Source organism: Meles meles, chromosome 14 (genome assembly GCF_922984935.1).
Source record: "Meles meles chromosome 14, mMelMel3.1 paternal haplotype, whole genome shotgun sequence".
NCBI lineage: Eukaryota > Metazoa > Chordata > Mammalia > Carnivora > Mustelidae > Meles > Meles meles.
Window position 1 is genome coordinate 85,778,509 of NC_060079.1, and position 26,805 is coordinate 85,805,313.

The window sequence follows — 26,805 nt, forward strand, 5'->3', positions numbered from 1 at the left end:
TGCGAGGGTGTGAACCAGGCCCTGGGGTTGAAACCCGGAGTTCAGAAGCAGTGTCCCCGCCTGCCGCTGGCCCCTGGGACCTGTCAGTCATCGGGCCGGACGTGGGACCCATCGGCCCTGGACCCGAGGAGCGCATCTGAGAACTGGAGCACTCCTTCCACCAACGAGACTCTGAGCCGCACCCGAGCCCGGGGACTGTTCAGTCAGCACTTGGGACCCAGGAGGCTGTGGAATATCCTTCCAACGTCCTGGGGGGTGAAGCCCATGTGCTCCCTGCCCAGCGTGCCAAGGAGCGTCCTTAGAGGGCAGCACGGTCTGCGGCCCGGCCCTTCTGCTGGCTCTGAGGCCATGGGAACCTTCCGTGAAGCTGCCAGGAGCGGCCCCACGCTGTCCGGCCCATGTGGGCACTGCCCACCGCCTGCGGCACCTCACGGAGCCACAGGCACGCGCCCCCCACGCAGCCGGAGTGCTGAGCTCAGTCGTGCCTATGACCCCGCATGGGAAGACAGGCCAACGTCGTCTGTGTCTTCACTAAGCCCGTTACTCTTGGCTGCTCTGCGCACTCTCCGTCCGTTCACTGTCCGCACTCCCGGGGTTCTGGTACAGGAGCCCATAGCTCGGGGACAGCCTCTCCCCTTCACGTGGAAACAAGCATACTCTGGTGATGGAAGGGAGAGCACCTGGCCTGGCTTCCACTGTGGGGCACGACCGTCTAAGCAGGGGTGCAGGCCGCACCCGGGGGCGTCCCGAGAGGGGCTGGGTTCCTAGGGCTCCCGGGGCACCCAGCATCTGAGCAACCGAGAACAGACCTCCCCACACCAGAGAAAATAATTTATTTTAACGTTTCTGAAGCTCCTGGCACCCGCACAGAAGAAAAAGCAGCCCAGCTGGGTGCAGAGCCTCTGCCCGAGCCCCGAGGCTCGGCTGCGTCCACACGAGCGGCCGCGGGAGCCCTGCCACGCTGAGTCTTGAGAAGTAGCAGCTGCCATGGACCCGGGGTCTGTGCGAGATGACCACGCTCCGCGGCCTTGTCGGAGCAGAACACTTACCCGGCAGGAGGCCGCGACCCCAAAGGATGCCTTAAACGCGCGGAGGTGTTTATTCTACAAAACCAGTGCTCTCTCAGAAGCCCCGGCTCACGAGCAGAGACGGCCCTGCTTGTCCCCGTGCAGCGGCAGACGTGCAGGCCCGGGAGAAGCCGCATGACTCGGTGGTGAGTCTCGCGAGGGGCCACCCAGCCCTGACGGTGGCGTCCAGGCCCTGAGCCCTCTTTCCTGCCCTCCACAGCCTGCTGTCTCTTTGAAAGACTCCTCTCCCGAAGTGCACCCAGTTCACACACAGCAGGTGTGCAAACCCCCCTGGCCCGGATGCTTCTGGAAACGCCAACTCAAGCACACACGGCAGGACACTGTCCACATACAGAGGACCCGAAGCGAACTTCCTCCCTCCCGTGAAGTGACGCCAACTCGTCTGTCCCGTGAACGCGTGACGTGAAGCTCCTTCCGCGCGAGGCAGGGTCCACGCCGTGATTTCTCGAACCCGCAGCTTTCTCCAGACAGGCTTTCCGTGTTCTGCCGGCCGGCCGCGGGCCTCGCGGACGGTCTCCTCTGCCAGCAGACAACGAAGAATCAGACAGCGACATGCCGAGCACGGGCTTCCAGCAGAAACGAGGTGGAGGTCTCCACACCGGTGACGGCGACGAGACGCAGGCAACACGCACGCGGCCCCGGGGTGGGCGACCGGCCTCCCAGACCCTGCAGGGAACCAACTCACGTGCCGTTCCCATGTTTACCCCTTTGCTTGTGAAAGAAAAACGTTATACGGAAAAATGTCTTTTTAAATGTTATAAAATACATTTTTTTAAAAAACACACTTTACAAAACTTTTTAGGAAACTCATTCAGATGACTTTGGAAGGAAAAGACCCACGACTTGTCAACCGTTGACAGCTGCGTCCCTGGAGTCACAGCCCACGTGTGCCGTCTGCACAAACCGCCACACACCGAGAACCACGGAAGGACTTTCCCGTGAGCATCTACGGGGAATTAGAATAAAAATAGATCTAATAAACCTAGATATTTGGTAATTCAGAAAATAGAAATCTTGAATTCCCGGCACCAGGTTTATAAAACATTGGCATCCCTGCCAGAGGCTCGTTAGGGCAGCTGGGCACCAGTCAGAGCTGGTGCCCAGCAAAAGTGCACGGCACTGCCAAGGACACGGTCGCACCTCTTTGGGGGTGATGGGGTGGCAGGCAGCCGGCGGGAACCACGGTCACCACTGGCGATCACGGTCCATTGCGAACGTGGCAGAAGGCTCGGCCGCTCCGCAAAAAACTCCAGCTCCGCTTTCCCGTGTAGCACACAGACCATGCAGCGGTCCCCTCCTCCGACGGACGGGGACTGACTGGACTCCTAAAGCGGGCTGGACGCCACACCCAGCGTCCCAAAGCAGTGTCTTCTGAGGCGCTCCTTCCGGCATCTGGCTCAGCCCTTTCTGCAGCCCGGGGAGGTCAATCCAGCTGGCGAGGGCGACCTCCAGGGCCAGTGTCCCAGGCACGGTGACCGGCAAAGCGTCCCCGTGCGGGAGGCACTCCCTCTCGGCATCTCGACGCGCCTACAAAGGGCTGTGCTTGGCGCCCGTGACGACCGGCCGCGCGTACTCCACGAAATCATCGATGAGGACAGGCCACGCTCCTACAGGAAAGCAAACACACAGGTTTTTTTCTTTTTAATCAACAGTTTAGACTAACAGCTTTATATCCAGAGCATCTTCTCCCAGTCGACGTCTGCAGTCCAAGAGCTCAAGTGGGTTTAAGTGTCCCAGCCCGTTACTCTGAAGGAACTGGCCAGTGAAACCCATTTCTCCTGCTCTGGCCAGAGCCGGGAGCCCTTTTCTCCCTGGGCCATCCCCCTCCAGCCTGGGCCGCCCCCACATCCCCTGTGGCCCGGACCACCCAGATTCTGGGACACCCCCCGCCGGCAGACACGCACTCACTGTAAGCTGCCGGCTCCTTCTCCGCACACGAGCCGCGTCTCGCCACCGCAGCTAAGCTCCCGGGAGCCAACCATCCGCCCGTCCACTCACACACGGTCGGCAAGCGGCGGCTCTGTGCCCGGGTGGAGCACACCCCCAGACACGCACGCAGCCCCAAGAGCATGGAGGTGAGGAGGTGCCCCAGAGGCCACCTCCAGGCTGCGCGCCGAGAGTGCGCCTCCCTCCCCAGTGTGGCATGGCACCCAGGATGGCGGGCCCGCAAACGCTCCCTGCCGGCTGTCCTGAGACAGCTGGCAGAGGGACCGCGAGACACGGAATCACGGGTACATCAAGTTCCCGCTGGAATCTTCAGACCCATGTCAGCAGCATGACGGGGGTCAGACAGGATGGTGTGGTGGTCGGCGGGGGGGGGGGAGGGGCTTGGCCACAGGCCCCCCTGCATGGCCCCTTGAAAATGCTTTAGTTTAGGGGACATTCTTCTCTGGACTGAAACCGCACTGAAGCCCTCTTTTTCCTAGAGCGGGGCCGCCATCGTCCCCACTGCACCGGGGCAGCGGGCCTCGGGCCTGGGGTCGGGGGGGCACTGGGGTTGGGGAGCCGTGGCTCCAGCCACTATCTGAAGCCACAGGACTTCCCGTACCTTCTGCGTCATAGTTAGACATGTCGTCTGCAATCATGTTGCCAAAATCCAGCAGAAGGTTCCAAGTGTCCCTTGGGATTGATCGTTTGTGATGCTCCTAACACATGAGAGAAAAACCGCAGACGTGAGAAACAGACCTGACCCTCCAGAGTCCGACCGTCCAGGCAGCCCGGCCCGCAGCCTGACGCGGACCAAGCAGCACCACACGCGCTGCTGGACGTCAGGGACGGTGGAGGCTTTCCGGGTGAAGCTGGACTACACAGGGCCGGCAAACAGGCAAGAGCAGACGTATTTAAAAACAGAATCGGGCGCCTGGGTGGCTCAGTGGGTGAAGCCTCTGCCTTCAGCTCGGGTCATGATCTCAGGGTCCTGGGATCGAGCCCCACGTCGGGCTCTCTGCTCAGCGGGGAGCCTGCTTCCTCCTCTCTCTCTGCCTGCCTCTCTGCTTACTTGTGATCTCTGTCAAATAAATAAAATCTTTAAAAAAAAAAATAAAAGCAGGAGATTCAATACCGGAACCCTGGGGTTCTGCCCCGCACGCCGGGCAAGCCCAGTCCTCTCCCACCCTCCCCCCCTGCACAGTGCTCCCCTCTCAAGGGACCCCACACCCTGCTCACCCCGCCTTTGTGCATTTCTCTAAAGCCACATGTCAGGCCTGGACTCAGCAGCGCCCCCGAGCCCTGGGAGCATTCCACCGAGATTCCACCCGCTCCCCTATGAGGGCTCTGGGGGTCCTAAGGTGCCGCCCGCCCCATCTCTGGGACGTCGGCCACGGAGGTCGCCGGCCCCAAACTGGTACATGGTAGAGCAGAGTCAACGTGACGGGCGTCTCGGCTTTCCCACGCCGCTTCCAGGAGGCCCCTAGTCACACGGGACCCCTGGGGGAGGCTGGGCCCCCGGCTGGGCCAGAGTCTGTGCTGTGAGAAGACCCTCCCCCTCACACGTTCATGGAGGAAGTGACGCGGCAGGTCTGGGCACGGCGACGTCATGTGACTATCCTGCAGCAAGACCCCAGGCTCCACACGCTTCCCACCGCGACAGCTGCTTCCCGTACTCCTCCCGGTGAGGAGAGGCCGCCCCGCGAAGGCCCAGTGCCGCTCAGAGGCCTGCCTCCAGCACAGACGGGCCGTCTCCCAAGGGGCCAGCTAGCCCTCCTTTTTCCTTCTGGGCATCTTAACCACGTTTAAAAATGTGCCAGACTACGAGCGTGCTGGACACCGGGTAACAATCCAGTCTGGGGCCAGGATCAACGTCCTGGGCGTGTGTGCAGGACGCGTGCTTCAGGAAGTCCAAGCTTCTTGGAGGAAGCACAGGATTAGTTGGAGTCCCTCAGAGAAGGCGGCGGATGGGGGACGGCCCAGGTCTGTGGCGCGTCTGAAAGCCTGCCTGGGGGTTCTGTGCGTGGCTCCCCGAACTGATCGGACATGGGCCTTGGGACAGGCCTGCCCAGAGCTCCATGGCCATGGCGCTCTGCACGGCAGCGTGACCTTGTGGCCACTGTTCGGAACTCCCATGACCCACTGCCCGTAGGGAACACCTCCACCAGACAACACAGCCTCGTGACTGGCTGACCCCCCACGGGGCACACGCAGCAGGCAGCAGGAGGACACTCACCAATAAGAAGGAGTTCCAAAGATCCAAGAATTTAAACCTCCCAGGTAATACTAAATTCCAGTATGCAACAGCCGTTTCTAAATCTGGCAGAAAAGAGGAAGAGCAGTTAATAAATCCTCGTTTCTTTTCCACTGCCCAAAACGTGACCACGTCGTACCACACTGATATTCACTCAGTCGCTAAAACTCAGCACTCTCACCCAAGAGTCGGATGAGGCCCAACCCCTACGGAACAGAGGCTCCTGAAACTGTGATGTGAGAGCTCGGGGGGTCTACGCGTTCCTGATTCAGACGTGCGAACGGTCGTCACACCAGTGCTGGAGACACGCATCCTCCTATACGTCGGGCTTTCCTCACATCTGACGGGACCGACCTCGACCCAATTTGCACACGTCATTTATTACCGGTGCCTCCAAGTGGCCCTGCCATTTGCCACCACAGGAGTGGAAAGAGTCAGACTCGGAGGTAAGCCACGCACGCAATACGAGTCTCCACCCTCCTCAAGGCCACGGCTGGGGAGAAAATGTCCACTGACGGACACTTGGCTCTAGACTGGGTATCAGAGTCCACACCGTCCATCTTCCCCGACACGGACCCTCGCTGCACGGCTCAGGGGAAGATGCTATCTTACGGAACAGGGTCGCTGAATTTTAGGACTGCATGAAATGCTATCCTAAGCCCCAATTTTTGGAATACTGACTCCTTCTCTGCTTCCTGTAACTTAAGCAGTAAGAGGCTGAGCCGAGCCTGCCCGCTGGAGCCGACAACGTTCATCTCAGGTGCGCGCCCCCTTTGCACAATAAGGCACAGTTGTGATGGAACGGTTTCCTAATTACGGGTTTACATCTAAACGTCAGGGTGCGCTAATGTGAAAAACAGACAAATAAAAACTTAAGGTAACGGATTCTCTTAAATGCAAAATATCCAACTAACCACTTTTCAGAAAACTTTCGTCTAACTCTTGGTTGTCCCACTCAGACCACTGACGGATGCAGGAGTGCAGGGACACCTGGCCGGTGCGATCGGGCGAACGTGCGACTCCTGGTCTCAGGGCTGGGAGTCTGAGCGCCACGCGGGGTGCAGAGGTTACACCAGAGTCAGACAGGAAGGTGAAGCCGTCACCTGTGATCTCCAGGAAAACCGCATAAGCAAAGCAAAGCAGGAGTGGCACCAACTTTAAATAAAATACCTACATGCCCCCGTTTAAAGTCAATACAGCTTTCTCAGTCCTAAATACGCCAGAGTCTTCATGAGAAGGAGACGGCCAGGAAGCCTGCAGACTGGCCGCGTAGGACAGAGGAGATGGCTTGCTAGCCCCCCCGCCACCCTCGGTGGAACACGGAAACCCTCGTGACTTTGAAGGATTGTCAACTGAAATGCACGCCCCCCACCCCCGGGCCCTGCCCTGCCTCCATCCCTGCCCCTTCCCCTCTGGGAGGGGCCTGCAGGCCAGGAGACCACTCCATGAACTCTACGCCAACACTGGCACAGAAGAGCCGTGGGTGGAGCTCTGCCTAAATCCGTGGCCCAGAGAATTCCACGGAACAACAGACGCTCTGAGGAGCCGGGTGGGTCTGGGGCACAGCCTGAGAGCCCGCCCTCCCGGCCTGAGAGCCCCCAGGAGATGCCGACTCACGGGTCTGCGGATCTCACTGTGCGTGGCCCAAGATAAAAAGTCACGCTGGGCAATTTCCGTCCTGGTTCTCCCGCCCGGCAAGGTGCCCTGGCAACGGTCAGACAGACGTTCTCACGAACAGCACCTGCCCGTGACGGTGAACGCAGCCGTGTTCTTCGAACATCCAAAGGGAAGAATCCCGTATGTCGCAAAGTATCAACACACGTAAGTGAACATCCCCGACACCTAACTGCGCGGAAGAGGCTGCAGTGATGACGAGCCTACAGTGAAGCAGACACAAGGGCCACCATTTCCCCGCCAAGAGTAACCGCTGCCGTTCTGAAATGTGGAGCAAAGTGATTATCACTCTGAAAACTGAAATGAAGAGTAAGATCCAAGAATTAAGCTGCTCAAAACGAAGCACAACCTAAGCTTCTCTTTGGAAGCATAATAATTAGCTCAGACCTGAATTAGCCAAATCTGAGGAGAGCGCGAAGGAGCATTTCTGGTTCGGGGGAGTATGACACAGGGCAGAGCGGGAGAGAGAGAGAAGTCAGGAGAAGAAAAGCGGCTTAGGAAGAAATCCTACCCGGCAGCAGAAAGGGCGCTGGTCCTCCCCAAACGAGGGGCCTTCTTACAGGTGCCCGCGGGCAGAGCACGAGCCCAGCCAGACCCTCCAGCACCGAGCGTCGGTCTCCCGAGAAGGCCGGCAATGCCGGGCCCGCGGCACTCACCGCCCCGCTAGCTTCGGGCTGTAAACTCTGCCGCTTACTTCGCCTCAGCCTCCGAGAAAGGAATGGATCGGCACAGAGATGATAAAGCTGAAGTTTTAGTTCCACAAGTAAAAAGTCAGCCCATAAAAGAATAGTCTTGGGCATACCTATTAGGGCTACCGTAAAAAAACAGGAAAACCCCACATCGAAACCCCCAGAAAGTAACAGGTGAGGGCAAAGGTGTGGAGACGGCGCCGCTGCTTGGCCGTCGACAAGGTCAAGAGGGCCGCGGTGGAACAGTACGGTGGCTCCTCGGGAACCTCCGCCCGGCCTCCCGGCACAGCCCGCAGTCGCCCGTGTGCCAACAGGACCCGGAGCGGACAGGCAGGGGCTCGAGCAGCCAAGCGACAAGCCGCGTGCACGGCAGCGCTCCTCACAGCAGGTGAGAGCCGGACGCGACCCAAGTGTCCGCCATGGAGAAGCGTGAGAGCAAAACGTGGTGTGCACGGGGACTGTCCTTCAGACTCAGAAGGAGGGACACGACGCAGCCACGGTGAGTCTGGAGAACACTGCGATAAGAGCAATTCACGAGCCACAAAAGGCCACACGCCGGGAGCGACCTGCGGAGTCAACTCTGCACGGACCAGGCGGGGTGCAGGTGGCCTCAGGGGCGGGGGTGCGGCGCTCGCTCGGTGAGGACAGCTGCCCTGAACCAGCATCTCAGAAGCCCAAGAAAGTCACTTCCCATACAAATGAAGAGCAAAAAGCATGACACGTCATCCCAAGAGAAAATTGCTGCCAACAGATTGTCACTCCAGGAAAGCGAGACCTTCCGATTCCAGCAAGCACAGAGATCAAGAAACGACGAGACCCCGGAGAACAGCGCCCGTGCGTGGAGACGTGGGAGAGGACGAAGCTCAGGAACCAGGAGGGCAAGAGACCACTTGGGACAGAGCTAGGTCAGGAGGACCCAGCAGAGGCCCGATAGGCAGTGGCTGGAGGGAAAGAGGTGGACAGGGAGGGCAGCTCGTCCAGCAGGGCGAGCCAGGAGCCGCGAGGGCTTTCCCAAGGACGCCGGGGAAATGGCCCGTGATCTGGGTGTGGGGAAAAGGCTCAGAAGCAAGCGTTTATCCTGCCGTCCCTAGATGAGCTGTGCTGCTGGGAGGGACGTGTCTCCTTGCCAGCGTCCTCCACGTCAGCCATGACACAACGACAGAGGTGGCCACGGCGGGCAGACGGATGTGGGCAGTCGCAGAAGCAGCGGCGGGCGTCCCGAACGGAAGATGGCCAGAGGCGAGCCGACGCAGACAGTCTCACTGCCTGTGGTCTCCCCGGAGGCCGGATGGCGCGGCTGCACCGGACTGGGACAGCCCCAGGCACACCCCAGCACCACCACGCAGCGGACCAGCCACTTACGGGGTGTCACGGAGGTAGTTAACGTTTTACCGGTTTTTCTTAGCTGTGCCAACACAGCGAAAATAAAGACACTACTCATTCTGTTTAGACAAACCCGAGGCTGGCCGTGCAGGCCCTGCTAGCCCAGGCGGCAGGGTGGGTGATTAGGAAGCGACCCGGGACCCCCGGCCCTCCCCCAGCCTGTGCCTCTTCTGCAGACGGCCCCTCTGAGGGCCATGCACACCTTGGAAGCCGTCCCTCGACACCACACCGCCTTCCCTGGCGGCCCCTGACCCTGCCGCGGTGCCACGGTGGGAAGAGCCACGGGGATGGAATTTCCCGGGTGTGTACGTCTGCGCGGCTGCGAACAGAGCCGCGATCTTTCAGACGAAAGCAGAGCAGAGGTGCAGAGTGTCCTCAGACAGCCAGGGCCGCAGACGGAGTCCTTCCAGCTGGCTGTGAGGCAGGAGGCCAACGTTGTCTGTGTCAGAGCGAGAGCAAAAGGCAGGGCTGATGTCATCGAGACCGCACCGCACGGGGCCAGACGACGCTCCCATCAGCCAATGGTCACAGCGAGCTTGACCAAAGTCACACCACTCCCCTCCCCCAGGGGACAGAAAAGCCTGCCCGCCCCCCCCGCCCCTTTCTGAAACAGAAGAGCCTGGTCCCCCCACCCCATTCTGGGACAGAAGAGCCTGGTCCCCCTCCCGCCCGGGACAGAAGAGCCTGGTCCCCCTCCCCCTGGGACAGAAGAGCCTGGTCCCCCTCCCCCCGGGACAGAAGAGCCTGGTCCCCCTCTCCCGGGGACAGAAGAGCCTGGTCCCCCTCCCCCCGGGACAGAAGAACCTGGTCCCCCTCCCCCCGGGACAGAAGCCCTCTCAACGTGCACCTGCACTTGATCTGTCGACAGGAGAAGGAGAAGGTCCGAGACCGAAGGGTGAGAAGGTTTACTGCTCACGCACCTGCAAATGTGCACGCGTGAAATCGGGCCCTGAAATCAACGGTTTCCAATGGGTTTTTCTATCCATGGACTCTCAAACTCCTTTTGGTTTCCTACTTAAATCTGGTTACTTCATAATAGTGCTTTGTCTTTGAGAGCGCCTTCTTCAAAACATTCTAATCCTCTGCTTAAGCCGATTAAAGACCACGTAAGTCCCCGCTCTAAGCCTGTAAGACATTTTACTGAACGAGCCGTATCTGTCACATTAGACAAACAAATTACATGGCACTCAGGAGGAAAAACAATGAAAATAAGCAGAATAAAGCCCTCAAAGAAACCAAAACACTGAAAATTTAAGTTAGGAATTTCCCAAAACAAATTATAGTAGAGCACAACTGTTCGACCCGGAGAGAAGCGTGGACATGTGACCCAGGGCCCTTCAGAACCGTGTTGTGCCCAGACCAGGACAGCATTCCCGTCCCCCGGCTGGTCCCCACTGTCCCACCTGCGGGTCACACACCTCCTGAGGCAAACACTCCTGTCGACACGGACGGATTCCTCCGACCCGTGAGTCGATGCGACAGAACAGGGAGCATGCGCAAATCAGTTTGCATTCTGGCATTTAAATACTGAGACCCAGAAGTGGACGGTGACCGCTGCATGGCGGTGGTGGAGGGCGGCCCGCCCTCGCGTGGTGCCAGCCGTGGGGAGGAGACCGCTACGGCGGAGCCCCGTGGGGGCAGCACGGACGCCGGGCTGGTCGGACCCCCTCTCAGTCTCACAGGGATGTGGCTTCTCGCGACTGTGGACTTCACACTCACCTAAACCCTTCTGCCCGGGGCTCTTAGCGAAGGCGAAGGTAAACTGATAAAAGTCCTTAAACTTCACCGGGTCCTCCAGCTCCTGCTCCAGCCTCGGCAGAAGGGCCCGCAGCTTCTCCGTGCTGTCGCACCTGCGGGGAGAGCGAGCGAGCCGTGGCCAGGGCAGCTGCGCCTTCCCGCCGGCTGCCGCGGCCTAGGGCTCAGGTCCGGGAGGTGGACTGCGGGCGGGCCCCCTGCCCCGGCGAAACGGACCCCAGCCTTCCAGAACCGCCTGCAGCGACGGCCGCACAGCTCTGCTCGGACACCGACACCCCGACCTGTAGGCGGTCGGCGGGCCAACTCTACACTATGTGTTACACCGGAACTAGAAATAAAGGAAAAAGCCAAGCCCACGGCTGCTTGCCTCCCCTGTGCGAGCTGGAGCACAGGCTCACTTTCACCCACATGCAGGCCCCGGCCCTGACGACAGACGGGCACATCGGATGGACCCCTCTGCCCGGCCCCTTCATGGCGCCGAGCCGCTCCGCCGGCCCGCGAGCTCCTCCGCTTGGGGTCGCTTCCTTCCGGCTCAGCTCAAAACTCCGAGCATGACGGGACACAGAGCCTCTGCTGGAAAACTGGGTTTTCTGGGTGGGGACGGGGTGACACAGGGGAGGGGACCGCGTGCACTTATCCGGATGAGCACCGAGTCAGGTGCACAACTGTTCGATCGCTCCGTGGCTCACCTGAACCTACCAGAACACGGTAATTAGACTGGAATTTTAAAAAAAATTACCTTAAAATAAGTAAGTAAATAAGTAATAAAACTGGATTTTCCTCCAAGAAGTCAACAACCTTTAAGAATATTAAAAAGTGTGGGGCCCCTGGGTGACTCACAGGGTTAAAGCCTCTGCCTTCGGCTCAGGTCATGATCTCAGGGTCCTAGGATCAAGCCCCGCATCGGGCTCTCTGCTCAGCGGGGAGCCTGCTTCCCCCTCCTCTCTGCCTGCCTCTCTGCCTACTTGTGATCTCTGTCAAATAAATAAATAAAATCTTTTAAAAAAAAATATTGAAAAGCGGGGTACCTAGGGGGTTAGTGAAGCATCTGCCTTCAGCTCAGGTCATGATCTCAGGGTCCTGGGATCGAGCCCCGCGTCGGGCTCCCTGCTCGGCAGAGAGCCTGCTTCTCCCTCTGCCTCTGCCCCTCCCCCTGCGTGTGCTCTCCCTGTCCCATGTGCGCACGCTCTCTCTCAAATAAATAAAATCTTTTTTAAAAATTTGAGAAAGAATATTAAAAGCCTTTAGAGCAGAAATCTAGAATAGGAAACCATAAAATCTGTCTCTGCAGTTTGACTCCCCAGCACAGAAAAGAACGGGCAGGCTGCGGAGATGAGTGACCCCACTTGGCGGGGCTTCGCAGGGAGCAGAACGCCGGGCGGCAGTGGCCACGAGCCCAGCAGGTGCCTACAGCTCCCGGGCCCCCACGGAGGGTGGCTGGGGCTGGGGCAGCGCCTTCCCCAGCACCGGCCTTCTCTCTGGGGGGCTGCTCCCGGCCCTCCCATGCGCCCGCATCGCCTCCAAACGAGCAGTGCTTCACAGTCTGCCCCCCCGACTCTGACCATCCGTCGCGGGACTCCCGGCGTGGTTTCCGCGCCGAGTCTGTGAGGCCCCGGTCGGCTGGCTCAGGGGAGTCCTTCTCTGTGCCGGGACGCACACCTGTGCACTCAGACTTCCCAACGTGTCCCACCGGTGGTAACTATTCCTGCTGTTTCTAGTTTTCTGGTAACGAAGACGGCTGTTAAAAGGGTCTCCATACATGCATCCCGGCGCACACGTACTGTGCTGGGTTAGGCACAAGCCCCCGTGGGCCGGCTGGGTCACAAGGTCCACAGACCTCCGGTGGTGTGATGTCACACTGTTTCCAGAGACCATCCGCCTCACGCCCGCGCCAGCAGGACGGCAGGGCTCCTGTTTGTCCTGTTTCCGCTGTTACATGTGACTGTGTCTCACCTTGGCCGTTTCACAGTCGGCTGTAGTTTCAACCTTTACTTTCCGTACGTCGGTCAGCCTTGTGCTGTGACTGGCTATTTGGAAATTATCTTTGGTGAAGTGCCTGTCAGGTCTCCTGCCCATTTTCAGTTCGGTATCTTTTTCCTCTTGTCTCCCAGGCTTGCTTTACATACGAAGGACACAAGCCTTTGTCAGCTAAGCTTGGTTGAAGTTCTCTCTCCCAGAACGTGGACTGCCTTTTCACTTTCTCGGTGGTGTTTCTGACGACCAGTTCTTACTTTTAGTATACATCCTATCAGTCTTCCTCTTCACAGCGTTTTTGATGTGCTCAAGCTTTCCCTATAGCACGGTCATCAAAAGATGTTCTCCTCCTTCATTTTCCCAGAGGCTTCTGGCTTTTGCCTTTAGGCTTTCACACAGACAACTACGATCCACCGGGAACTGAGTTTTTACACAGGGCGTGAGGTAGGGGTCAGGGTAAGTTTTCCTCCGTGTGACCAGCCAAGGCTCACAGAGACATTTACTGAAAAGCTTCCTTTCCTCACTTGTCTGAAGTGCTGCCTTGGCGATACGTCTGGGTGCCTGTGTACGTGGATTTGTTTCTCGCTCCCCGTCCTGTCCCACTGGCCCATTTACCTCCACAGTAGTGCTGTGTAGTCTTATTACTGTAGCTTGAAAAGTCCTAATTAGCTGAGAGAGTGAACCCTCCCCTTGCTAGGAACTGCTGACTAATCCTGACTGCGTTTTCATACACATTCCAAATCCATCTGTCAAATTACAAAATCCACCTGTCAAACTACTACTCATTGGGGTTTTGAGCAATATGACACTGAGTTCATAGACAAATTTAGGGATAAAATACTGACTGTTCCAATCTACGAATGAGTCTGTCCCGACTTACTCAGGTTTCCTGTGTCTCCTTGAGTTATTTACTCTCCGGAGGTAGGACACACCTTTCATCAGATTGATCCGAGGAGTTTTGTATTTCCGATGCTACTGAAAACAATTTTTAAAATTTTAAAAATTCACTTTGTTTTGTTGTGTCATTGCATTCAGTATTCTTAAAATAAGACTGATTTTTTTGTTTGCTGATCTTTGGTCCTGCAGTCTGGCTAAACTCCCTTATTGATCTGAATATTCGACCTGTGGACCAGACCAGCTAACACCTGCTGCTCAACGCTGATAAAAGCAGGCATTCATGTTCCAGTTAAATACATATCCTGTAGGATCTGGCAGGAATCGGAGGTCAGCTTCAGGACAGTCCCTCGTATTCCTGGTTTGTGCCAAATTCTCTCTTTTTCAAATTAAATTTTTTTTTCAATTTTTCAAGTCAAAAAATTATGAATGGAATTGAATTTTATCAAATCCATCTTATGGATTTGAGATAGCTCCCCTTTTCTGTTGTTAATACATGAACTGATTGACTCTGTAATGTTAAATCTCACTGTCCTGGGCTGTAACAAATTTTGTCATGATAAATTATCCTGGTTTTTGGTTGATTTGTTTTGGGGAATGGATTTAATTAGCTGATAATTTGTCTATGATTTTTGCACCTTACGCATCTTTTGAATCTTATGACTGGGAGCGGCCAATAATTTTCCACTCTCACACACCCTCTTGGGCTTTCTTGGGCCGCACATTTCCTAGAACATCTTTCCTGGGTTTTGTTATCCAGGTTGTGCTGGCCTCAAAACAAATTAGGAAGGGTTTCTTCCAGTACGACTCTCCGAGGACGCTGTGTGACGCTGGTGCTATCCTCCTCACTAAATGCTTTGTAGGATGTACCGCTGCTCCAATGCTGGCCGTTTGTTTCTCTGAGAAGATTTTAAATTACAGATTCCAATTGAAGAGCTATAGAACTACTTGTGTCCATTTCAGTACACTGTATTTTTAAGAGAACTCCTCTCTTGCACCCAGTTTTTCACATTTACTAGCAGAGAGCTGTTGGTAATACATTCTTCTGTTTCACTGTCTACAGGATCTACGGGGATGTCTCCCTTCTCATTCCATGTTGGTTATTTTGTTACGTAATATTTTTATAAGTGTTTTCAAACGGCAACCTTCTGGCTTTATGGATTCTATTAGCTTCATTTCTATTTCCTTCAACTACTGCCATTTTAAAAAAATTAATTCCCTCTGCACTCTTTGAGTTAGATTTTCCTGTTCTTTTTCTACTTCTTGAGATGGATGCTTTCCTTACTGATTTTCAACTCTTCCTTCTAAAATATGCATTTAAGAAGTTGAATCCTGCAAGTTTTCGTGTGTAGTATTTTCTTCATGGTTCAAAGAATTTTCTAATTTCCACTGTAACGTCTTCTTATTCCCAAGGGGTGTTCAGGAGTCTACAGTAACCACACACATTCCAACCTATCAAATTATCTTTTTGTTCTACCTTGTATTGTGGTCAGAACATACTTTGTATCATTTTAGAGGCGCCTGGGTGGCTCCGTGGGTTAAGCCTTTGCCTTCGGCTCAGGTCATGATCCCAGGGTCCTGGAATCGAGTCCCACATCGGGCTCTCTGCTCGGCGGGGAGCCTGCTTCCTCCTCTCTCTTTATGCCTGTCTCTCTGCCTACTTGTGATCTCTGTCAAATAAGTAAATAAAATCTTAAAAAAAAAGAACATACTTTGCATCATTTTAATCCTTTGAAATTTGTTGCAACTTATTTTACAGCACAGTTTGTAACCCGTATTTATAAATGGTCTCTACTCCTCTTCTGAACAGAGTATGTGTTCTTCAACGTCAAAGCGATGTTCCAAGTATGTCCATTAGGCCATGGGTAGCGCCGCCCAAATTTCCTGTTTCCTTAGTGACGTTTCACCTCCTCATTCTATCAGCTGCTGAGATGTGTGTGAGAACTCCCCATTTTGACTGTAGATTTGTATCTTTCTCTTCTGGTGTTTATTTTTGCTTTAAATAATTCATTGCCTTCCGTGTGAAATAAACCTTTCCTCATAATGAAATGTCCTTCATTATCCCTAGAATTACTTCTTGCTTTAAAGCTCATTTTAATATTGACATAGCCACACCAAATTTTTTTGGTTAAATGTTTGCAAATTGCATCAACTTTTATCCTTCAAATTGTTCTGTGTCCTGATGTTTTTTTTAAGTTTTTTTTTTTTTTTAATTTATTTGACAGAGAGAGACCACAAGCAGGCAGAGAGGCAGGCAGAGAGAGAGAGGGGAAGGAAGCAGGTTCCCCGCCGAGCAGAGAGCCGGATATGGGGCTCGATCCCAGGATCCTGGGATCATGACCGAGCTGAAGGCAGAGGCTTTAGCCCACTGAGCCACCCAGGCGCCCCTCTGTGTCCGCATCTACGGTAAACGTATCCACAATAGTTATTTTCTAAAATCCATCCAATATTTAGTTTACCTACATTCAATGCAATTATGTAAATGCTGACACACTGGCTTCCAAGCCTCCATTTAATCCTGTGCTTACCGCTCGTCCTGCGTTCAGCTGATTTTCCATATGTTCCTTCTTTATTTCATGTTCTTCTGGATTGAATTATCACTTTATTTTTGCTCTGTTAGGAATTACACATAAATCACACATTCTCTACCATTTTCATAATGATTGTCACATACACAAAGACAGCAAGTATTTTCTGCCACCGTTCTGCCTTTTTAACAGCGTCTTTTCTTACGGAGAGCTCTTCACTGTGCCCAAGCCCAACTCAGCCATTTTTCCGCTACGGCTAGCGCTTTTTATCCCTTCTCTAAAGACCTGTCCCTTGATGTGGGTTCTAATAAAGACATTCTCCCACGTTTTGTTGAGAACTTCAGAGCGTCCGTGTCCTGTGCAGGAGTGCACGCCAGCCGCAGGATCTCTAGCCGTGGCCTGGGCTTGCACGTGGGGACCGAGCAGACGTGGTCTCAGGCTCACCAGGTAACTTCAGCGTCAGCGGCTAAAAGGAATCTTCTCTCCCCGTCCGAACAGTAAAAACTGACAAGCAATCTTCAGATGCAAGTAGGAAGACTTCACGACTTCGCTTCGAGACTGGGGCAGCGCCGCAGGAGCGAAGCCCGGGCGCCGCCGGCCAAGGGGAGGTGGGCCCACCGAGTACAACGCCGTCCGGAAGCGGGTCCACAGCGCGTCCACTTCTTGTTTTCACGACGACGTCAAGGAATCTCACCACATTTACTCAGTCACTTACGAGCCCGCAGGCCTCCAGAGCCAGGACGTAGCATCAACTACTAAACGCAGGTGTTCCAACCACTGTCCAGATTAACGGCTGGGGAAATGTGTGAAAAATAATACCGGAGCCGACGTAAACCCACAGTACTTTTTACGGCTTAGTGCCGTTTAGACGACAACCACCTTTTCCATCCCTGAAAGCACCGAGGATCTCTCTACGACGTGGTTTACTACGTACTAAGTACTGCAGGGCCTACAGAGGGCCGCCCCTTTCAGCCGCCCTGGGAGGCGCGGAGCGCAGCCCCTCTGCTCAGCGCTGCCTCACAGTCCTGTCGCACTCCGTGTGCTCTGCGGAGGGAGGCCTGAATTTGTCCAACACGTTTTGGGAAGGTTCACACTCAGAATCTTTAAAATATGTTTTTAACTTTTAACACTTAGTAGGATAATAGGAATTTTTAAAATTTACCTGTACAACATATTTCTAGATGATGCCTAAGAAATGGCAGTAAGTGTTTCCAGAAGCTGTGGGGGAGCTTCCAGCAGATGGGATAAAGGAGAATGCTGCTTTAACAGGTGTTTCCATCCCAAACATTCCCTGAGTCCGCCGCGGCGTTCCTGGCACACAGCACACGAAGCCACATGCTGTCGCGCAGAGGTCACCATGACGTCTTCGGTTTGGTTTTACACAACCAGCGGCGATAGGGTAAGTCCTGCGAGTGTCTGTCATCTCACAGACAGGGCTGATAAATATCACAGATTCATCAGTTTAGTAGAAAAAACAAATGTTCTATTTTTTCCCTGGGATGCTGTATAATCCACGCCTTAAGAACATGTTTAACTTAGACTTTCCAGCTCCTTCAGCAGCTAAAAATCAGCCAGCTGAAGCCGTCAACACTGAAATATCACAGTGTCAGCACTGCAAGCGAGCTGGCATTTGTACTACGACGAGATGGCTCAGTAAGCTCAACGATTCAGACAGTCGTGTCACGTGCTTTCATTTACTTCTCTGACTTCAGAAACATCGGAAGTTATTAATGAAGTTTTTATTCCTACCCTCTGAGTAGAACAGAGAAGTGTTACAAGCAAAAAAACCAAAATGATATTTTATTGATGATGAACATAGCAACACAAAAAATACATTTAGGACACAGAGTCCAGAAATGAATGGCTAAAAACAAACAAAAACACCCCGATGTCTGCCGTAAATTCAAAACTGGAAGGATAAAAATTAAAAAGAAAAAAGTAAATTACAAAAGGGATTAATCTGAATTAAAGTACTAAATAAAACTTTACTTGGAAAGGCTTAATTAGAGCAGATTAGAGGCACAAAAAGTTTGTAAGATACACACAGAAAATAAATTAATTCGAAATTAATGTTTACAGGTTGTTGAAAAATAATGCTGAAAGTACCATCCTTTTTGCAAACATTTAAACCAAGACCAGTTTACTCACCCAAGCTCTGTCATCCCAGCCACAAACTCCTTTTTGCTAAATTCGCACTGTGTTGCCGCCCGGAACCTCCAGGCTATGACCAAAACGCTGATGCTGGCAGGATCCAGGCTCAGGTCATCACAAAACTGCTGAACCCCGTCAATTCCAATTTTATTTCCATCTTGTGGGTCTACAGTTAAAATCAAGAGAGAAAGAAATCCTGCTGTTTTGAAAAGTAGCACTAACAGGGTGGCTGGAGTCCCAGCCCGGCCAAGCATGTCTTGGAGACATCAACCGGTGGAACACGATTTTTTCACTGGGCACAGAATGGCAATGAATAGTAATTGACCCAGAAAAGCCCTATTTTAAACATCGAGGTTACTGGACTTTAGGAGAAGAAAAAAAGAGTACTGCAACTTCTTTGAGAAGACTTCATCATTAAAAACACATTTGATTTCCTTAAGGTAAAATAAAAATTCCAGTTTACACAATTCCAGTCTGCCCAAAGGCAAACTCTAACAAAACCATGGCATTGTGGTGCGGGGCTGGCCCAGGCGGGGAACTTGTGACTCTTAGGTCAAGGTCGTAAGTTTGAGCCCTACACTGGGTGCAGAGATAACTTAAAAATTTTAAGAAATCTGCAAAGAAAAAAAAATACTGCATCTGTAAAGTGTTTACAATATTGGAAGTTTTTGCCACAACGCTGCCAAAACAAGAAACTGATGTTTTTCTTTGTAAAGTGATTTCATTTGCTATGATTTTAGTGCTACTGTACATTTAGGGTGCAAAATCATTTAGTTCATGCGTCCACATTTAATGGCTTAGAAATTCAGGACTTCCTCATTTCCCATTTCTGGTTTAGAAATGAAATAAAGGAATTTTGCGTCTCTTTATCAGAAAATCAAATAGTAAAATCTCTTAGAAAAATCTCAGTGAGACCTCGCCAAACTAGATCTAGTAATTTCCAACAGAATGCGCGTATACTAATAGATCATTGTAAGGACCTATTTAGAAATTGTCCCTGCTCCCCTTCTCCCAGGAGATTTACTTGGAGACAGTTCCCGGAAACCAGCTCCAGGTAACATCCCAGATACAAGGGTGGGTCAGGCCAGGTGGAGACACCCGATCAGTGGGGGTTTGCATACAGTCTCCCTGGTTACCAAGGAGCAGGGACTCCTGCCCTCTGGGAGCCTTTTTGGCGCCAATCCTAATCAAGGTGTAATAGGGGGGTTCTAATGTCTACTAGGGTAAATTGTAATTCAATTGGTCACCTAACATGACTATGGGGTTTCCTGTGTGTGTTACAATTTCATTGGTCACCTGTGTGTGGCCAGGCCCCACCACATGGCCTTTGCCCTTAAAAGCTAGTCTGTGAAACAGAGAAGGGTCGCCCTCTCTTGTAAGAGGTGCGGCCCCGAGCTTTCAGAGCTTTCAGTTTGATTCTTGATGCTTGGCGCAAAATAAAGCTTTGCTTGACCTTCGCCTTATATCAGTCTCGCTCCTTTAATCACGGACCCATTATTTGAGCATAACAATTGTCATGATTCACGTGTTAATTCTGTGGCTATTCGGAAGGTACCAATGGAAAATTTGTAGCTTCTTTGCTCAAATGAAGATTAAATGTGATACACTTTTCTTCCATCATACAAAATTTAACTTTGGTCACTTAAGTACTATATGCTACATTTTTATAAATATGTCGTCACCAAAATAAAATAAAATAAAGTAAGAGGTATGCTGTAACTTAAACAAACGAAGCGCAGGCTTCCGGCAGCCTGTTGCCCGTGTAAGGAGAGAACAGCCGTGCGCAGCCTCTGCTCCTCACCCTTCCCATTACTCCGAGCTCCCAAAGTCCCAGATGCCCAATAGGGCACACCCGCCCTCAGTGCGGCTTGTAAATCTTAGGTGCGCTGGGAACAAGATTTTAAACAACTGCGGAAGTGCTCGCTCATTTGCATACGTTAACATAACAACCGCCTCATCTTTGTCCAGTCTTTGAACAACAGATTTATTTCTAGACCCCAAGATGACCGCACAATGTGTCTACTTTAAATGACAAGAAGTGCGTGAATAAAATTAAATGACAAAAAGATGCTGCTTAAACTACAGAAGTAGCTCTAAGTATTTTTTTTTTAAGATTTTATTTATTTGTCAGAGAGAGAGAGGGTGAGAGAGAGAGTGAGCACAGGCAGGCACAGAGGCAGGCTGAGGCAGAGGGAGAAGCAGGCTCCCTGCCGAGCAAGGAGCCCGAGGTGGGACTCAATCCCAGGACGCTGAGCCGAAGGCAGCCGCTTAACCCACTGAGCCAACCAGGCCCAGGCCTCCCCTCACTAAGTATTTTTTTTTAAAGACACATTTGAATCACTTCAGGAATAACACAGCACGTGATTCACAAAATTAACTCCACAATTAACTTAGCCAAAAAAATTTAAAGCACATTAAAGCTTATTAAAAACAATGATTTTTCATTTTGAAAACCAATGTTCATTTTTCAAACAAATCTGGTCTTTCTACCAGAGTATGTTTTTGTACCAAGGATTTAAAAGAAAAAAAAAAAAAAAAGGGGCGCCTGGGTGGCTCAGTGGGTTAAAGCCTCTGCCTTCGGCTCAGGTCATGATCTCAGGGTCCTGGGATCGAGCCCGGCGTCCGGCTCTCTGCTCAGCGGGGAGCCTGCTTCCTCCTCTCTCTCTGCCTGCCTCTGTGCCTACTTGTGCTCTCCGGCTCTCTCTGTTAAATAAATAAATAAAATCTTTATAAATAAATAAATAAATCGGAAAAGTATACATAAATAAGAACTTAAAGCCCAGGAGTTATTCTGTTTGGGTTAATACTTGTTTAAATGAGATTTTTGTTTTTGACTTTAAATTTTGGAAACAGAAGGTTAACCTCGGAAACTGGTAGAAAGAAAAAACAGATAAACCCTGGCGAGTTGTTGCCGTCCGGCTCCAGCGCCAACGGACGCGTGACATGCAACCAGAAGGCCGCCGGGGCTCCGACGGGGGCAGAGTCATCGCAGAGACTGAGTCCGCAGCACCGCGTGTTCCGGCGGGAAAAGCTCCATTCTAAGTGCCGATTTCGAAGAAACAGCACTGGTCCCCAAAGCACAGCGCAGACGTTTCCTTGCTAAAAGCTTTCCCCCTGCGGTTCCTCAACAGCGCAGGGGCTCTGGGTTCTGGGCCCTCGGCCGGCTGCACGGTGTGAGCAGAAAGTGACTTCTACCCTCGGGCAAGAGTTACTTCCTCACCCGCCTCCTCCCCAGAGCCCTGCAGCTCACACAGCAGTGTGGCCGGGACAGCGCCCCGCACGGCAAGGACACGGTGCTGCGGCAGGTGGTGCTCGCCACGGGCCCTGCCCAGGACTCACCACCGCTGCGTCGGCAGACCCCTGTCCCATCACCCCAGCCCAGCCGCTCCCGGTCACCCGTCCAGGTTCCCTTCCAACAGGCTGGAAGTTGCAGCTGAGTCCCAGGAGGAGGAGGAAGAACCTCCTGGAGGTCTCGTGAACTTGGCACAAGAAGCCAGAATGCGCCTGCCGCTGCCCGGAGCTGGAGCGAGCTGCCGGCCGTCTGCCCCTGCTCCCCTGCTCCCCCCTGCTCCCCGGCCTCTGCTTACCTTTGTACCGGTCGTACAGCTGCTCCAGCTTCTTCTTGTCCACCGCGCTTCTCATGGGTGCCTGGAGGCAAGAACCTGGGTTTGGCAAGAAGTTGTCTGCGGCCACGTCTACTTTCCGCTCATCCTGCGCTATGTGGCAGGCCCCGGTGAGGAAATGCCATAAACCCGGGCCTCTGCTCTTCCGAGATGACCTACGTGTACGCAGCAGGAAAGCCAACACCACCGGACTGGAGCTTCAGCGTCCCATGACTGCTGGCGGTGCTCTCGCTGGACTTGGCTGTGTCCCCGAGGTCAGCCTCACCACAACTCCGGGACGACACGTCTCGCTCTTCATCAGTGGGGAAGACTGCACGGCACGGTCTTCTGAAGACTGGAACAGCAGCCGGAAGAACGAATACGCGAAGTGCTTCAAACAACTATGAGAATCAGTTTTATCACAAAGTACACTTTGATCTCTACCCTTCAATTTGCACAAAACATTTTTTCCCTAGGTCTCGGGAAAATCCCTCTCTACACAGGAGCCCGGGGACGCAGTGAGGGTGGGTGTCAGACCCGACGCCTGGCCCCTCACCACAGCCCACTGCAGGGTCCTCTCGGCGTCGGGTGATTCCAGGCTCTACTGAGCAGGAGAAGGGCTGCACGGTGTGTGAACACCAGTGTTTTGGGTTTTCCCTGTTTAAGATCAGCGGAGCCACACGGACGAGAACATACACACGTAACTGAGGACAGTGGTGGGCACGCTCAGCACAGTCCCTGAGGGGCCACAAAAAGCCCGTTAGGACTAAATGTGATCATGCGAATAACAGAAACATCTGTGTACGTGAGACAGAAATAAATGGAAAAACAGGGCAGAGGCTGTGGGAGGTCGTAAACAAGGGAACTGCCAAGTCTCTGTACTATATATAGTCCATAAGGAGAGAAAACGGCGCCCGGACTTCCAGATATGGGCCAGCCAGGCCTGGGCTTATCTCAGGTGACCTGGTGAGAAGGACATCAGGAATGAAAGTGACTCACCAGCCTCGTGAATCAACAGACGCGATGCACTAGATGCCAGTCCTCTGAAACGCTCCACAGACAACACAGGAGGGAGTTTCACTTGGAAGGATTTACAGTCACTCCTGTTCAGCAAAGGACGGGACGGTGTGCAAAGCCACACGGAGTGAAGGACGGCTCGCGGCACTCTGCCATGGATACACATGCGAGCGGAGACCGAGGACGGAAAGGGCAGGAAAGTCGGGGTGAGACTCAGACACACAGCACATCCGAGAGCTGAGCGCAGGCTAACCCTTTGGCTCTGAGCTTCCCGGTTGCCAAACCAAAGACGAAACAGGATTCTGTTTTCCTAGGATTTAGAAACCTACCAGTGGCCCAGAGGTGACCCAGCTCCTCCTGGCACTGAAACCCGAAGGAGTGCCCCCTGTGGTCACTCCTGGAAGGGTGACCGCCCCGTGCCCCTCCTGCCCTTTGCAGCAGAACAGCCCCACCGCCAGGCCAACCCCGTAACGGTACAACAAGCTTCCGAAGCCTCTTCGGCCAGGACCGCCTGCTGCGAGCAGAACACGCAGCTGCCCAGGTCCGGCCTGGGCATCGCGGGGTTTCCACCAAGACAAAACTCCCTTCACAGCAATGTCAAGCCATTATCTGCCTTTCTCACGCTCACTGGAACACAGTGGAGGACACGTGACGTGTGATCTTTGCAAAAATGTAACACAAATATGTAATGGCTGATTACTGTTATTTTTAAATATACAAATGTTTTTTTTTTTTTTAAAGATTTTATTTATTTATTTGACAGACAGAGATCACAAGCAGGCAGAGAGGCAGGCAGAGAGAGTGAGAGGGAAGCAGGCTCCCTGCCGAGCAGAGAGCCCGATGCGGGACTCAATCCCAGGACCCTGAGATCATGACCTGAGCCGAAGGCAGCGGCTTAAACCACTGAGCCACCCAGGCGCCCCAAATATACAAATGTTTTTAAACCTTCCATTGTAACTTCTAAAACAGTAAATCCCAATGGCTACAGCTCACAGAAACAAAACTCTCTGGGGCTCCAGCAATTTTTCAAAGTGCCCAGAGGACCTGGTTCTAGCAGGTCTCAGAAGCGCGGAGGAGGCGGAACACAGGCGGGCTGTTGGTCACCTGGGGTCTTGGGTCCCTCCTGGGAACTGGAGAAAATCTCAGAGCCTCTCTCCAGCAAAACATGTGGTTTTGCATAAAACTTGGGGCTTTTCACAAATCACTGAAGCCTGTCGACTGGTTTTTCGGAGGGGAAGGGAAGTGAAACTTAAGTCAGAAGGCCCAGTAGGGCAGATGAGGGGGCTTCGTCTCTGTCGCAGCTACCCAGTTCCTCAAATGACTGGCGTGCCGTGTACCAAAAAAAACTTCATTTACACACACGGGCAATGAGCCAGTGGGCTATACTTTCTAACCCTAATGTAGACTCTAGGGGAATATATAGAATATATGTTCTGTACGTTATTTCCTGAAACTGAGCTGCTGACAAGAACTAGACACAGGGCCTGAAGTTGTATTTTCTGGTAGAATCGAATTTAGCTACATTAGGACAGATCTGATATGCTTTGACAGGAAGCTGACGAAAGGGAGAGCAGCATCTTTGCTCAAGGCGATGGCCTCCCTGACCGAGGGTGGGTAAAGCCAAGGGTCCCTCAGAAACTAAAGTGGAGAGAGATGCCCGACACCCTCCCAGCGCATCACTGAGCAATGCTCATAGCATCTGTACTCGGCAAATCGCCATCTGCGCTAGATTTTAAAATTCTGTCTTGGTTGTAAAATAAAACTTGGGGCACATATACAACGAATCTCGGCCATAAAAAGGAACAAGATACTGGAAAATGCTGCGATGTGGATGAAGTTTGAGAACGTTACTCCGAGTGAAAGAAGTCAGACTCGGAAGGCCAGATGTCGTGTGATTCCGTCACAGGAACTATCCAGACAGGCCGGTCCACAGACAGAAGCCGCGCGGTGGCTGTCCAGGGCCCGGGGGGGAATGCGGAGTGTGGAGTGACCCCTCAGTGAGTGTGGGGTTTCCCTGAGGGCCGTGAAGTGGCCTGTAGGTCAGCAGACGTGGCGGCAGCACAGGACCGTGGGCGAACTCAAGACCACGGGATCACCCACGTGAAAAAACCCAATTCTATGCTATGTGGACTCTGCTTCCAAGAGCTCGGCGTGGCACTCTTAGAAGCTCCGGGACGAACCCGCAGCCTGGCCGTTAGGGAGCAGCTTGCTGCACCCGCGTCACACCGCTGATGGATCTGCACCAAGCGAATGTTGGCAGACGCCTGGCTGATCTCGTGTCCATTCCTGAGGGGCTTTTCCTGATCAACACCTCTTGAAACTTCTAACACACGACCAAACGGCTGCGTCCACCATGTAAAGAAACTCTCTGGAAACTCTAGAAAAAGAGGCCCAGGCGCGCACGGACCCAGCCCGGCCAAGTGGCCTGAATCGTTACCGTGTAAGTTACCAAGTGGGTAGCCGGGCAGAGACCCAGACAAGTCCGTCCTTCTCCTCTGTCCCAAGTGCCTTGCGGGCGCAGGGTGTTGGCTCTGCGCGTAGCAGCCGCCATGGGTCTAGGCTCAGCGGTAAGCAGCCTGCGGCCAGAACCAACAGGAAAGGGATCCTCAGTAAGCAGCAGCGCGTGTGGGCTCCCAGGTTTCTCCAGGTGTGGCCGCGACTCAACAGTGCCCGCGGGCTAAGAACAGGGACCACGAGCGGCAGGTCCAGAAGGAGCTGAGAGATGCAGGCTGCAGTGGGTAGGAAGAGGAACCGGCATGCGCTTCCCAGACAACGTCTCCCAAACTGGGACAGTACGAGGGTAGAGCGAGCCCTGGGCCCACGCAACCGGCCGGGTCCACGGGAAACCAATGAGGGCCCACACCGGCCCCGGGCCTGCCCCGAAGCTCACGGTCTCAGGAAGGCATCAAGGAAGTGACTCACAGCAGCTTTCCGGGGGGCGGGGTGGGGTGTTCAACTGTTCCACGTTGTTAAAGTGTATCAAGTTCTTGAGCGGAAACACGACAACCCGATACAACGTTTTAGTCTCTGAACCGCAGGAAAACCCTGAAACGCTCGACTGAAGTCACCTGCAGAAGCCGGCACCGAGGCTGCCGCGGACAAAGCGGAGCAAACCTCCGTGTAGTCCACGGACACGGCGCGGCGGGGCCGCGGCAGCCGAGGGGGAGGCGGGGTCCCGCCGCGCAGGGCCCGCCGGGGGCTCCTCCCGGGACCGGGCCGGGCCGTGACCGCAGCCGCAGGCAGACGCTGCACCGACGGAGCCCCCGGCGCCCGCACCGGCTCTCGCCGCGACCGAGCCTCCGGAGCCTCCCGCGGGTCCCAGCCCCGCGTCCCGCGTCCCCGACCCGCGCGCCCCCGCCCCCGCCCGGACCCCGCACCGGCCGCACGACACGACACCGCGAACCCCTCTCCGGCCCGGCGGACCCTGCGCGCCGCGTCCCCGCCCCCGCGCCCCCTGCCGGCCGCCCCGCCCGCCGCACCTCTGCCCGACGGCTGCCCCGGCCCCGCGCCCCGACGCCCCACCTCGTCCCGCGCCCCGCAGAGCGCCCCGGCCCGAGGCCGCCCGGAGACCCCGCCGCTCCCGTGACCCGCGCGCCCCAGTCCCCGGCGCTCTCTCGGCCGCGGCGCGCAGCGGGGGCCGGTGGGAGGCGACCCCGCGGGCCACCTACCAGGCTCCCCGGCGCCTCCAGCGTCTGCCGGCCCGGCCGTCTGCGCACGCGCCCCGCCGCGGCCGAGCGGTCCTGGTCGTCGGCGTCTGCTGGCCGACATCCGCCCGGGAGAGGGCGCCGGGTCACCCCGCTGAACTCCAACGCCCGGCATGCAGCGCGCCGCCCGGGGGCCGACGGGACCAAGCGCGCCCTCTCCTACAAA

General features: G+C 54.3%; 1 protein-coding gene across 5 annotated transcripts; it reads right to left on the reverse strand.

The window, feature by feature from the left end:
* Nucleotides 1-824: 824 nt before the first annotated feature.
* Nucleotides 825-26,723, reverse strand: DCUN1D2 (defective in cullin neddylation 1 domain containing 2). 5 transcript variants are annotated; one of them, XR_006814873.1, is made up of 9 exons: nucleotides 26,604-26,723; nucleotides 22,918-23,084; nucleotides 21,904-22,273; nucleotides 18,314-18,482; nucleotides 10,734-10,864; nucleotides 9,935-9,963; nucleotides 6,183-9,453; nucleotides 5,251-5,333; nucleotides 3,678-3,733 (listed from the first exon to the last, which is right to left on the reverse strand). XR_006814873.1 is itself a non-coding variant. In XM_045977946.1 (7 exons), the coding sequence occupies exons 2-7, from the start codon at nucleotides 21,956-21,958 to the stop codon at nucleotides 2,616-2,618; spliced, it is 615 nt and encodes a 204-aa protein (XP_045833902.1). In that variant the 5' UTR covers nucleotides 21,959-22,273; nucleotides 22,918-23,657; the 3' UTR covers nucleotides 825-2,615. The 5 variants fall into 5 exon arrangements, 1 of the variants encoding a protein (XP_045833902.1); XR_006814874.1 differs by lacking the exon at nucleotides 26,604-26,723 and having other exon boundaries at nucleotides 21,904-21,964; nucleotides 22,099-22,273; nucleotides 22,918-23,657; XR_006814875.1 differs by lacking the exon at nucleotides 26,604-26,723 and having other exon boundaries at nucleotides 21,904-21,978; nucleotides 22,099-22,273; nucleotides 22,918-23,657.
* Between the last annotated feature and the right edge of the window lie 82 nt (nucleotides 26,724-26,805).